Raw genomic sequence first — 14,643 nt, forward strand, 5'->3', positions numbered from 1 at the left:
ACTGCATTCACCTTTAATGAGAGAGGATACGTTTTACTCACCTGAAACAAAGAGAAAAAATAGATAGATATGAGTAAAATTGTGTCTTATTAATTGTATTCGTATTAATTTTGTATTTGGGAACCAGACTAAACCAGGTTCATTTTTTCTAGAAATTGATATACTTGGAACATTGAAACCTAAATTCCTTCGTTTCTCAAATTCTACTTTAAACGAACCAAATCTCATCTGTTTACATGTTTGAATGTACAATTTTTAAAATTGTTCCCTGTTTTCTTTCTTTTCTCCCATTTCTACCGAAATTTATCATAGTTGAAAATATGAAAATACTTTTGGTCCAACCCTGTTCTATGGATTAATCGTTATACAAAAATATTTTTCACCCTAGAAAGCAAAATATGACATTAAATAAAAGTAAATACAGTGATTTATAGATATAAAAATAAAATACACGCGATACCAAGAGCGAAGAGATAATAAATGTTAATATCTGTACGAACGTATATATTTAATTTCCAGGTAACTAATCAATTTAATATTTAATTTCCAAGAAACTGACCTATATATAATGTTTCATCAACTTCAATTTATTGCGAATAACGAAAGCACACGCTGATCTTCCACTTTGTGCGATCAGATTCCTCGTTATGAATGTTTACATTCGATGGATCGATGTGCTTACAATCAAGTAGCGTCCATGAAATATTCCAACGTAAAGGATCGAGATAAATATTTGCCAGATAGAAATTCAGCCCGCCATCCGACGAGTTACCCAGATATCGGAATATTGGGAACTGTTCTCAAAATAGCAATATGATGCTCCTTCAATATCCTCGTCAAACAAACATAGATTCTATGAATTTTGACCAAAAACCGTAGATCGTCATCTTGCCCATTATATCTGACGCTTTTGGTTCCTAATCATTTAAAATTCATCGTCATCTATTTTCTACTTTAACCACCGGATATAACTTTCATTTTCCAATTTTAAGCTCTGATATTTTCGATTCAGTACAACTTTTTATAACGTTGCTGGGTTTTAAAACAGGATTAATTTAAAGTTGTTATATTTGCAGTTTCAGGAAGAAAATGGATTTTAGATCAATATTTATTCGAGAGTCGATTTTTATTTTATTTTACAGCAAAAAGTTCAATAACGTGGAATTAATTTTTCGTGAAAATAAATACCGAGAAGACTGATGTGTATTGTTGTATTCACTCTGTGTATTTTTACACACTGAAGTTTTATATAAATACACGAATATCTGCAGCGTAACGACAGCATGAACGTTATGAACAGTAATAACGTTGATACTTATTTTAAACAATTTAAAGTACCCAATTTCACAGGATGAAAAAATTGCCTACGATATCACATATAATATAATCGAGACTTCGAGAATTTTGCTTTGAAATAACGCGACCGTGGAAGGGAAAAAGCTAGATCTGAACTCGAGACTTTCTAGAACTAGAAGAAGAACTACAAGGAGAGCAGAGAAAAATTTAGCAGCCCACTTGGAACCATGATCTCTATTGGTCAAAATGAAGGTTGAAACACGGTTCTTTTTGACGATGCACTCGAAGATCAAAGGGCTGACTCGTCCTTCTATAATCCTTTTCCGAGGAAGCTGTATCGACTCCTGAATCGACGCTCCTCGAGCAAGCACTTCTTATTCAATAATCTATTCACCCATCGTCCGTGTTCGCAAGCACCACTAGCCTGCACTCTCATGCGTCTTAATGATACTTGAGTAGTTCAGTATCCTATTTCCGTGGTATACTCGTAAAATCTAATAAGGGGTTACCGCGAAATCGCTAGACTGCTCGAGATTTGAATTTTTTCATTTATGATCTTTGCGTGCAAATTTATATCTTTGTAAACGCAATTGAAAGAATGGAATCTAGATAGAGACTTGTTTCGCTTAGTAAATATTACAACGGGTATTATATTTTGCATTCCGTGCATTTTACAGAACATATTTTCATCATATTAGCAATATATTTTTATCTCAATAAATAAATCCCCCTTTTTTTTAACAGAAAGAGTGAAATTCTTAAAATTTTATTTTCTCCAATCAATTTTATCTTTTATGCTATTGTGTTCTACCGTCCTTCAGGATTCACATGCCCAATTTATCGGGATTAAGCGCACAACATAATAAAAATATAATACACAAAGTTTCCACCGACGTGAACAATCTCGTTCCATAAAAGACTAAAAAGTTAATCTTTCGACCAGCCAATCAAGATCTGCGCGGAAACTCTTAAACGAATGCACTCCACGGTCAAATTATCGAAGCTTTAATTATCTTTTGCAAGAAAGGAACAAGCAGAATCGATAATTTTAATTAACAACGTGGAACATCGGTAATTAAACGACTCTCGGATGGATTATAAAAATGAATTTCGAACATCGCGTTTGGTCGTACAAAGAACCAGCCTTTCGTTCTTCGTAATCGACTGCGAGTAAGGACTTCCTCTCCCTGTATCTGCTGAATTATTCACTCGATCCGAGTCTGGGCGACGTTTAATGGATTCTGATCGACCCATGCGATACTTGAATCCACCGCCATCCCTCGTGACTAAATGCTCGCGAGCAATTAACTAGCCGGCAATTAATTCGGTCGTTCGATTGACCGCTGCTGCGCGGTTTGAAATTTCGCGCGTATTGGCAACCGCCAATTCCGCGCGGTTTTCCTATCACGTGTGTTATTGAATTTATCGCGAAAGAAATGATGGAAACCCACGACAGTAATCGGGCTCGCGAAAGTATTCGAAAATTTGGAGATATCTCACGAATACATTGTACGTGTCGTAGATATTAGGTCGTCCGAAAAGTTTCTTTCGTTTCATAAGGAAATAATGGAGGCACAACATTTTTCGTTTTATATTATTTTATCGGATCCATTTCGTTCTATCAAAATAAAGATCACAACGTTCGACAGGTTAGGTTTCGTGTTTGTATAAAGATGCATCGTTGTAAAAGAATAGGGCATTTTGAAATTTTGTTACTTGACTGTAGGTTTTTACGGAGATTTGTATTTTTCTGGACACAACAAATGAAATCTAAGCAGAGATTTATCTTGCTTGCTAAGTATTATGAAGACTACTATATTTTGGATACTTTATATACTTTCTGCACGTTATGATTACATATTATGATCGCATATTATATTCTGTAATATATCGTAATTCGTTTTTCACGCAATAGGAATAGTTTATATAATAGAAAATTACGTTCAAATAAATGGATTCAACCTGTGACAGTTCATTTAATTGAGCACAAATTAAAATTCGTATTGTAAATTCGTATATATAAAAAAAGATTTATTATTTGAAACCTAGTAGATAAAATTATTCACCTGGTAGGGAAAAATTTTTGAATTCCAACTATTAATCGAGGTTTACGGATTTAAGCCATGTTCGTTTGTCCTGGAAGTTAATTGCAATCGCAATTGCAGCTGGCGAAACGTTAAAATACGAGAATCGGACGCGGCTTAAACTCTAAAGCCTCGATTAATAATTCGAACAATTCAAGCTGTGAAAGCCTCAAAACTCACATGGTTGAATTCATTTACACCAATAATAGATGTTTACTTGGATTAATTGCTTCCTATTGCTCGAGTAAATTATACATCTATTTATAAGCAATTACGAAATTAAAGTATTAAGAATTAAAACCAAAAAACTTCTACCTCTGTATAGAAAGATAATATACGAAGTTGGAAACACGAGATAAAATTTCTTATTTTGAATATAAACGAGGATAACGTGGCATACGTTTTTTAAGCACGAAAAATCATTTTCTCCTAAGCAAAAGGAAGGGGAAAAGACGAATGTTGGTAAAAGCAAAGCAGAAACCGCCAGGGACCGGATATCCCACGAGCCGTACCTGTCTCGTCGAGCTTAAAACTTTCATATCTTTTTTGCACGTTCTTGTTTTCGCGTGCACCAACGCAGCATAGGAATACATTTTTGGTAGGTGAATTTTTCTCTAATCTTGGACATATGCTATATACGTATAGTAATATCGAAGTATTTCATGCGTGTCGTACAAGATAGCATGAAAAATTTGTTCTCTTCCAATAAACAGAAAAATCGGTTCGACGTTATAATTCAATGTTGCTAATAAAATACGCCAATGAAATTGAATGCTGCATAATTTCTTTTACAACGATGCTATTACAATTTTTTATGTGTTTTATTGATATACATCTGTAGCGGCACACGTATTATTGTGCCTTGGAATACCAACGTTGTTTTGGTTTGCTAGGTTCGAAGGCAAACAAACTCCGGACAAAATATTATCGCTGTTATTTGTAATCGTCAACCGGTGTTACATTCAAACTTTTTATAACAACACCAGTCGATAAAATTAGACGAACGTGCTCTCTAGCAGAGTCTGTATAGCGAGTTATTATAGCGAGCAGTAGCATTGAGCGAGCGACGAATACGACAAGCATGTACTACCTCTATACTTGTACTTTGAGTGATTTTAATATACACTGACTATTACAATTTTACCACTCGTCTCTTTCTTAAACAAACCAACACGTATAACAAACCACCTCACATCCAATATATTTTCTTTTCTACGTGTGTACTCGATATCCAATATTTCGAGATTCTTTCATTTCTTTCTCGTTTATTCACATAATTAGTAATATATTTTAGTACAATGTTTGAATACGATATTGCGTTTAAACGTACGCGCACCCGATAACAAAACCATTCACGTTTTGACGTTTATTGTAGAGAATTCGTTTGCTGAATAAATTATTTACTCAAACATTCAGGAAACACATTCTTCTCGCTATTTTACTACTTTCTGTAAAACACGATTTATTACAAGAATTGATACAATGTATATAGTTTAAATATATTCGGGATTAAACTAAACAGTAAAATAATGGATAAAAGTTGCATAAATATGATATTATTGAGAAAGAAATAAAACAAGCTTACGTATATCAGAACACAAAAAATGGTACACGACTTACGAGTGTATCTATTGGATTTTATAAAATTGCTTTATATATTGTCTGAACTAACGATGATAATCTTTTTGTGAGTACAACAGAGCGATATGTATGTTTGCAATAAATATCTTCTAACATCTACCTACGTTCTTAGACTCGTTTCTACTAATTTTACTAATATCATTATGATATTTATATCTCATTACAGTGATAATGAAATTTCAAAATATTTTGTACAACACACATAGCACTTATATTCATAAAGTGTCATAGGTCAAATAGTAGATGAAATAAATTTTTATTTACATAGGTTTCATTTCATTAATTATGTTCATAAAAATACAAAAATGCGTAACAATTCGCAGTTTACTAATGGAATATCTATGTAGGTAGCGTGTATGAACAATTTCATAGAAGATGAGTTTCTTCAGTTTGACGTCAGTGAATTTCGCGTGTAACTGTAGCGATTGTAAATAGTAAAATCATTGTAATTCGGTTAGTCTGTAATTTCGTACTTAATTCATATCTTGCCAGAAATAAGAAAGTATTGAGATAATTTTGAACGGTAGTGTACATAATAGTTGTCAGTGTACTTTCACGTGACTAGATTTTCATCGTGAAACCCGTGTACGTGCTTGGTGAAGCGACGAATTTTTCGACCGGCCACCCGCCACCCCTTTTATTATTAATTCCGCCGCTCGCCCTTGGATTTCACGGATTTACGAGGTTCGTGCGTGCCGGAAAGTATCTTCGAAATAGCTCCGCTCCTCTAAGCCACCGTATCCCTTTCTGCATCCTGGAAACTTGAAAATAAACAGAGGACGCACTCTGCAGCGTGGCACAAAAGGATGAAACAAATTCTTCGCTTCGGGACTCGTGGATTAGGGAAGATCATGCATGTGCAGGTATTTCAAGTATATTGTAGTCTACTTTGTGGAAATGGGTACAATTGTTATATTTTTATCGCTTCACTATGCTGTCGCGGAGAACGAAACATTTGTCAACAAAACAATTTTTGTAGTTTTATTCTCGAAAATTAAACTCCAGCCAAACTCAACAATGTCCCTCTTGTAATCGACGCGACGTTAAAAGCATAAGAAAAAAAAAAGAAGAAATATTAGTTTTCTTTAATCTCCATGTTTCTAATTTGTGTAATAATCTCTTTAGAAAGTGGAGAAAATATCGTGACAAGTTGAAAATTCTTTTTAAATTGAAACTGTTTCATATAGGACGTGTGAATCTATCGTTGATCTACTAAGATAAACTAAGATCCTTGAATTTAAGAGATTTCTAGGAAAAAGGAATACGTTCGTATGTCATACGAGAAAGCGCGTTGACGTTTAAAGTTACTTTGCTCTGAATTCACCGAAAATTAATTGCGAGTATTTTCTCCAATTGTTGTGCATCGTACAGAGAACACAGAAGTTGACTCAGCGTCGAACATTCAGTGCAATTACTTCCAGGAAGAACTCAACGTCGAAGGCGTACAACCTCGAGTGAGCATCTGTATCGCTCATTACGCCACAGCATTGTTCATCCCCTTCAACAATTAAAGCGAACCATCCATTGGAAAAAATAGGTGAAACTACTTAAAAACGGTGTACTCGATGTTCGTTTGGTCGAAATAAAACAAGAACAATACGATTGAAATCGAGCGAACTGAACAAGTAATTTCGTAACTTCGTCGAAACCGAAAAATTAATAACAGAAAACGTAAGATTCGTGAAAATTAAGAATTCGTACATTATCCGCCTGAAGAATTATAAAACGGTTATTCGATCGCATAAAAGATGAATGTCTGCAAAAAAAATGAATTATAAATGCCAAATAGAATACGTATTTTCTTCCTTTTTAATGTCAGTAACACCGTTTAAGAAGGCCCAGTAATGATACTTTTTACTGTCCAATAAGAATATTTATGGAAGCTGCGAATACTTGTAGGCGGATGCAAATATGGAAATTAAATTAGCTTTTATACCGAAAGAGGAGAGAGACGCGATAAATTAATCGCTGCAAAGCCTTTGATAAGGTCTAGCTTGCGGGAGGCCATCGTTTTCTTTACAACACTCCGGAACAGCGTGGTTCTAAGGTAAAAACTTTCTTCGTGCCTTTATTTAGCGCGAACGCTTCCTTTTCTACCTTTTGTGGATCGTACAACACTTTGTACGAAACGAACAAGGGCTGCAGATAATTTCATGCTACCAGCGACTAATTTTTTCGAATTTTTGTTAATCGATCGAAGAGAAGAATGAAAATAGGAATAGAATATTTATGTGCGTTTTGTTCTTACCCGTCCTCATTTTATATTCGTTGTATTACGAGTAGAGTATAATAATTTAAGTAACTTTTTTTACCAGTAATATTAAATAAACTTGATACTTGCCTTTAATAGTAATTTTTCAATTGCAAAACTTAAAAAAGAAGGTTACGTGATTTTTAACAGATGAACTTCGGTTTCTCTTTTGCGTGTCAGTTTTGATATTAATTCTTTGCCCTATAGATTTGCATGATAATTTATTAACGATTAACCTAAACCATTACATTTGATGATGCTGATTAAATATTTTAACCTTACACTCAAGTTTATTGGACAAACAGATGTTGAACGCGAACTGTTTTATTAATCGTATATATTTGTTAAATATAATCGTGATATACATATTTAACGAAACGAGAGATAATTGCAACCGTTACGGTAGTCGTTGCGTTGCATTTTAATGACAACGAGTCAAAAACGAGAAATTTCAATTAAATTTTTAATGAAGTCGCAACGACTGAAACGCCAAAGTTACCGTAAAACATCGTTGATTTTCAATCACATAAGCAAGTTGCGATGACGTTCACGTTGATTTCGCCATTGTATAACTAGGTACAATATAGAGATCCTTGTTTCCATGCATAATTCAATTTAATCTCACATTGTACATTTTTACACATGAATTGCATTGATGGATGAAAGAAAAATGCATACTCGATGCAATCATTATACAATTTAAACGATTAATATTAATATACTTTAATTTTAAAGTAAAATTTCGTGGATTTTAAATAAACTATACATATATATGTCGGGTTTTCTGTTCTGCAGTTGTGGACAATCAGGAGCGATATGGCCCTCCGCGCGACACTAGAAGCAAACCACCTTGGACGATGTGGCTGGGCGGTTTCTTTCCTGGTGTCGTGTATCCTTCCGCTGTTCGCTACGCATCCTCTTGCGGCACTCCGTTATTTTGTGTCCGTGAGTACCACAATAATGGCACTTCACCCGGTGATGCGATGACTTGCGTCGTTTAGCTTCAGGTTCCTCCGATGAATTTCCTAACGAAGATGTCGGCTGATCGTTGTAAGAAAGAATTTTCATTTCATCATAAAATTGATCCTCCGTCTTGATATTATTTGCGAGCGTTAATCGTTGAAAGCGTTGATCTTGTGAGCTTAGCATATAAAGGGCGAAGGCATTGATTACTTCGGGCATCGTTAGATTTTGCAACTTCATCTGCAACATGGAACGGAGGCGACTACCATAAGCTCCTAGGGTTTCGGTCTCCGACGGTCGTTCTCCGGATATCCTTATTAACGCCGAGGCGACTGTCTCTCTGCCACCAAAACGCGAAAGGAATTGTTCCTTAAACGTTGGCCAGGAAAACTTTCCACCGCGCACTATTTGTAAAAGCCAATGCGCAGCAGACCCCTTTAGGGCGCGATTTAGAGCAGAAAGTAACGCACTATCTTGTATCGGGTAGTCTTTCAAAATCATATCTGTATATGAGCACCACGCGGATGGATCAGCGCCCGTGCCTTCAGGGTCAAAACGTGGTAACGTTACATTCTTAGGTTCCATACTCGGTCTTTGCTCCCTTGGCTGAGTTATTCGGTCCATGATTTTCATGAGTTGTTCCAAAGTGACACATGGGCTTGATCCCACTTCTGATGTCGGGTTATCATTAGGATTTAAGGCGCGTAATGATTCTTCGTTTGAATTAGCCATTGTTTTACAAAACAGAGAATATATTTACGCGAATAAACAAGATTTTACAAAATATTATGAATAATGAGTTTAATAAATGATAAGATTAACAGTTTAATTAATAATTAGATTAAAGAATAATAAGTTTAACGAACAATAAGAGGAACGAATAATATGTCTTACGAATAATGAATTTAACGAATAATGAGATTAACGATTGATAGGTTTTACGAATAATGAATTTAATTTACGCTATTAACAATGTTCCGGGGTTCAAACGAATCCACGGTCAACGGGATAACTCTTTACTATGCGTAGAATAATTTTAAACACAAAAATACGATTGCTGAGACACTCGGTAAATTGCTCGATGTATCACTTTCCAAGGCGATCACACGAATGAATATCTGATGAAAATCTTTTTCGCTATACGACTGCATTTGTTTGTTATATGCTCGCTGGAGACATCGAGAAGTTTCCAATCGTTGTTGCTAGGCAATTTCTGTCAAAAGTTTGTTGTATACTCTTTGGAAACATCGAGAAAGATCCAAACGCCGTTACTAGGCAGTTTCTGTCTGGAGATTGATTCCTAATACAACGTGTGTCCCATTATATCGACATCTCTAAAGTACAATTCTATGTGATTTCTAGGGAGAACGATACAACCGATCCACACCTTCGTCAGGCAAAACGTTTATCCCGTGACCGTGGCTACGTTCGGCGACTAGTTGTCACCTCGAACCCACTTTCGCTTTTCACAAATATCAAACAATTACAAATGACAATTGCTTAATTACAGTTATGATAAAATCTAGGCTAAAGCATTAGAAGGCTTCCTCAAAATTGCAAAGGGAAGGCTCCGGTTTTCCTTTCATCTCCGACATATATATATATATTTACATTGTTAACAAACAATATCATCTCGTACGGTGGTATTAATTATTAAGATCAAATTAATCGATATACACCTTCAAAAACATGCATCGTGTTTAAAATGCAACTATTAATAAAATAACTTTCTGTTTTAATTGCCAATTAAACAGAGAACGAGTAATTTTATTTAATGCATATAACTAATTTTATATGCAGTGATAATGTTCGATATTCCATTTGGTATTATTTAAAATGACGTTCGAATAATCTAAATTCCGTGTATCCATTCGTCGCGCTCATCGTCACGAATATTATAAGGACAATCATTCGACAAGTTCACTGGGGAATCGTTGGAGTTCGGTTCGACGTCCACACGGGGAAACTTGGGAAACTTGTCTGTACGCAGGACGAGAATAGGAATGTTGGAATATCAGGATGACGTGGAAAGCCCCGAGGCTCGAGAATACCGCGATACCGGATTTACGAGACGCCTCGATGGATTTCTCAGCTATGATCAACGTCGTGCGCCTCGGACGAGGCATGGATCTTGTACGATCTCCCGTTTCCATCGCGATTCTCGATTACGGCTTACTTCGAACCATTGATGTGTACAACCACTTACGCAGATTGGTTTCCTTGTACGTATCATGACTCGGAATAAAGAAGTCAATGCGCTTTGTCTTGTTTATTAATATCGTGGCAATAATACGACTTTGTAATGTAAAGAACGTTTGAGAACAGATAGACGAAGATATACAGAATGAATATTTGATATACGAGCTACCAGAGGCCACGTTAATTCTCTCCATACATTGAAAATGTACGGGAAAATGTACCGAATGCTGTAATTTGCTAAGAATTTTCGTGAAATCTCCGCTCATTTGTATCATCTTGCAACGAATTATTAATCACGTATTCGGATAACGAAATTGCAAAGCTTGCAAAAAACACAGTTAATCTGGAGTTATTTAACTTCTGAGAGGTTCACGTAACGATATCTTAAAATCGGTATATGTATGTATAATAGTAAGCGCATGAATTAAACCTCTTTTTCGATCAAACGTCGAATATTCATGACAATCTCTGTATTTTTGACAAAAATCTTGCTCTTTACGTTTGAAATTGAACGATTGGGACACGATTTGCTCAGCGCGCTACAGAAATCTCTATCCATGGAACAAGAAATTACTATTTCATGTATGATTCGACGTAGTCCTGTTCGACAAAGAAAATCAACAAAAATCAAGAGTGCAGTGGACGTCAGCATTATTCCGACCGCCGCGTTTTCAACTTCCTGCTACGAGTTTCCGGCTAAATAAATTCAAATACGTTCGCCACGGCCGAATGTACCGGATGAAATGAATTCGACCAAACTATCTCCAAACTGTGCCGGCCTCGATTAATTCCGCCGATTCACGATCTCCTTAGCGCACAATGCCTTCGAGTATCGATTAAAAGTTTCGCAGTTTGCACTGGGGAATTTGGACGTCCACGCACAACAGTCTCACCGGAAGTTACGTAAGGAGGCTCTATGAGCATCCCGAGGATAATTTCCATTGTAATGGTTCTTGTTTGTAAGAGGTGGATTCATTCGTGATTTGTTCGCGAAAGAATTAAATATTTTATTATATTGAATTATCGTATGAAATATTATTATCTAATCTTTAATGGCAAAAAATATTAATAAATAATAAATATTAATAAAACTCCGTGTTTTATATAATATAATAATTTAATGTAATTTTACAATTTAATATTTCATATACAAGGTGTATCAGCTCACGGAGGCCACCTAAATTATATATCCTCCGTTTTTAATGACACGAAACATATTCGTGGCACTTTGTTGTATTACATAATGGTATTATTATCAAATATATAATTACAAAAAAAAAATGTTATTCTCGTGTAGGCTTAACCGTTATAGTAAATTCTCATTAAATGGATTGAACCGAATAGACATTGGATTTTTTAAATTCTTTCGTGTTTGAATAAAAAATCTGAAGACAAGCGATCGAAACTATTATAGTCACAAAACTGCACAACTACCGTACGATACAAAGAATGAAAATGTCAAAGACTCTATGAACTTTCCAACTTTCCGAACGTTTCCCAATATAAGTGAAAGAAGAAGGCAGAAAACAATTTTCATCGAACCAGAAACAAACGAACAACCAACAAAGAAAACGGTACCTTGTGCTTGGTGCGATGACGATGATAATGGTTGGGCCTTGGATGCTCGACAACGACGTGTTCGGAGGTGGTGGGCCCGAGGGTGGGGGTGTTCACCCGGGGTGTACGGGAATGATGACGGGTGGTCTGCGACGACTGCTGTTGACTCCTCTTCGGCGACTGTTGCTGTTGTTGTTGCTGGTCTCTGTGTGCCTCGTGGCATCGACACACCGCCGACCCGCCGCCACCTCCCGCTGTCCCTCCGCCCCCTCCGAAGGAACCACCCCCGCTTAGAGCCGCCGCAGTCAGCTTGCTGGCGTAATAATACATCGCGCACATTTATCCGGCGAGAACTTAACACCACGGCCTGCACGCCACCTCACTGCTGTCATCACTGACGTTAGCGATGACGGTCGACCGTGCTTAACGCGCTGCTTTAAGGGTCCGGCCTTCGCCAGTTGATTATACGCGAGTAAACGAGAGTTGTACTTCGATGTTTACTCGATTGATCGTATGAACTTCATTGGTCACTGTCCACTTTATTTCTTCTTTATTTATATATTTCTTATTTATGTTCTCTGGTTGACTCGTTACAACTTATAAATCAGAGAAGTTATGCTTTCTCCTCTCCCGATTCTTTATTACACTTTTCCGAAGATTTATATATTTGTATCGAATGAAATTGTTCGATGAATTCGTTTCAAGCTTCTCTGTTGCTGAATGTCGGTATAGTGGACGAGAGATGAAATTCGTAGAAAATCCTCGTTAGATTCTAGGTATACCGAGCTCGAATAAGGCACTTGGCACTTTGTTTCGCAGTAGTTTAGGAGCTTTCTCGTGGACGTTTCGTTGTGCGGCTCCCCGTTGGATCTGTAGGTAAAGCGACGAATTTGGTCCATGTTTCGAGACTCGTGATACGTTATTGAATAGAGATTTCCGTGTATGTAGATGAATGGATTCATCGGCAGGAATACCCTTTGTCGCGGAAGTGGATCTATGTTTGTTAAAAAGTTACGTTGCTCGCTAATAAATTCTAGATACAGCGTTAAGCCATTGGGAGATACGAAACACAGGCTGATGCGATTATAAACGAGCACTTTCAACGTTTCACGCGTACGAGTTTACTCTGTCGCGACCGAGACTCGACTGAAAAGCGTACTTGCGTTGGATTTCGTGTAAACAATCATAGAACGAACGCGTTTCGTGGAAAGTTACGCTACTCGAATTACCTACTAACGTGTTTACATTGTTATTCGTACTTGTATCGTGCTGTTCATGATAAATACATTGCACGGATTTATATGCAAGGTCGCATAAAATTTTATTTGTATAACAGATAACGCATGAAAATGAAAATTTATTATTTTATTATAATGAAAAATTTATTCGAATAAGGACTTATTCGTATCAGAATTTATTTGAACAAAAATTTATTTATGTTCTGTTCTTTATAACGCAGATAAACGAAGTAAGAATATAATATATATAATATAATATTTATTTTTAAGTTTTATCGTTTACTTGTTGTCATATTGACTTTTTCAATTAACTATGAATGTTACATCAAGAAGATTGTTACTTATTGAAATTCTTGCAATCAATCGTTGCAATTCTCACTTAAATAATATCTTAACGGTGTCTTTAAACGATGCACGCGTATTGTTTTAAATAATTAAATTATAATATTTGTGTTTAATATTTGTAAGTGTTACATTCCAGAAACGTGACATATCGTTAGTTAGAAATACTAAAACCTTTACTTTCAAGCGCAAGAACTGTACAGTTGCTACTTAAACTTTTTTAACAACGCAATTGTGAAACTCTCTTTCGGGATAATGTGAACTGGTTTGCTACCAGTCCACTTTTGCACGTAATTTAACACCAGGGAACGAAGTCGGGTTATTTTCGCTCTATAAATAAGTCAACCAAAGTTATTATTTTTAATTAACAAATATAGTTGTTCACAAGGTTTTGGCTGCAAAGAAAAATAAGTGCTTCTTTGCCTCGTTCACAATAATAATGATAATTGTATTTTTCTAACGTTAAAAGATATTTCGAGTCTCGGCAAAATATTAAAAGATTCTTACGCGTGACTTCTCGTTTTAATCCCACGTGAAGTATCTTTTGAAGACATAAAAGGAATTGTCTTTGTTAAAACGAGAGGAGACGACTGAAATATGAAAATTCGAGATTCGCGAGAGAGCTAAGAAAAAGTGTACAGAAAAGAAAGCTTCGGTATTTCTACCGTTAGACATCTCGTAAATCTTCAGAAACTCGTTCCCCTGTAACTGAAATATTATCTAGTACTTCCATCTGTTGTATTTACTCCAGTTGTCCATAAACCGAAAAGAGAGCAACTGCTTGTATCGTATTCGTTCGGGTCGTTGATATCGATCGTGCGAAAAAGGAGTATTGTTTATGACGTACATGTCCACCACATGTATGGATCTCTATTTACAGGGTTTGTCTATACATATATCAAGCGACGGAGAGGTTCACTGTTAAAATCCCCGTAAATCTTCTTCTCTATAAAAGTCGAACGAATTGCAAACGCACAAAGCGACGCGGCATTAAAACGCCGCTCGGAAATCCAACCGGTTGTCTATGATCTGTCTTTCACAGTAAATATCTCGTGGACTGCCTAAAAAATGT

The 14,643-nt window shown here is 36.1% G+C and overlaps 1 protein-coding gene across 1 annotated transcript in view; it reads right to left on the bottom strand.

The window, feature by feature from the left end:
• Positions 1-14,643, bottom strand: part of LOC117235778 (ras-GEF domain-containing family member 1B-like) — a 237,582-nt gene that overhangs the window by 173,117 nt on the left and 49,822 nt on the right. The window contains exon 2 of the mRNA XM_033498112.1: positions 12,013-12,861. Within this exon, the coding sequence (XP_033354003.1) occupies positions 12,013-12,330 (318 nt within the window). The 5' untranslated portion in view covers positions 12,331-12,861. The remainder of the gene's footprint in view (positions 1-12,012; positions 12,862-14,643) is intronic.

Source organism: Bombus vosnesenskii, unplaced genomic scaffold, assembly GCF_011952255.1.
Source record: "Bombus vosnesenskii isolate JDL3184/JDL3185 unplaced genomic scaffold, Bvos_JDL3184-5_v1.1 scf7180000013319, whole genome shotgun sequence".
NCBI lineage: Eukaryota > Metazoa > Arthropoda > Insecta > Hymenoptera > Apidae > Bombus > Bombus vosnesenskii.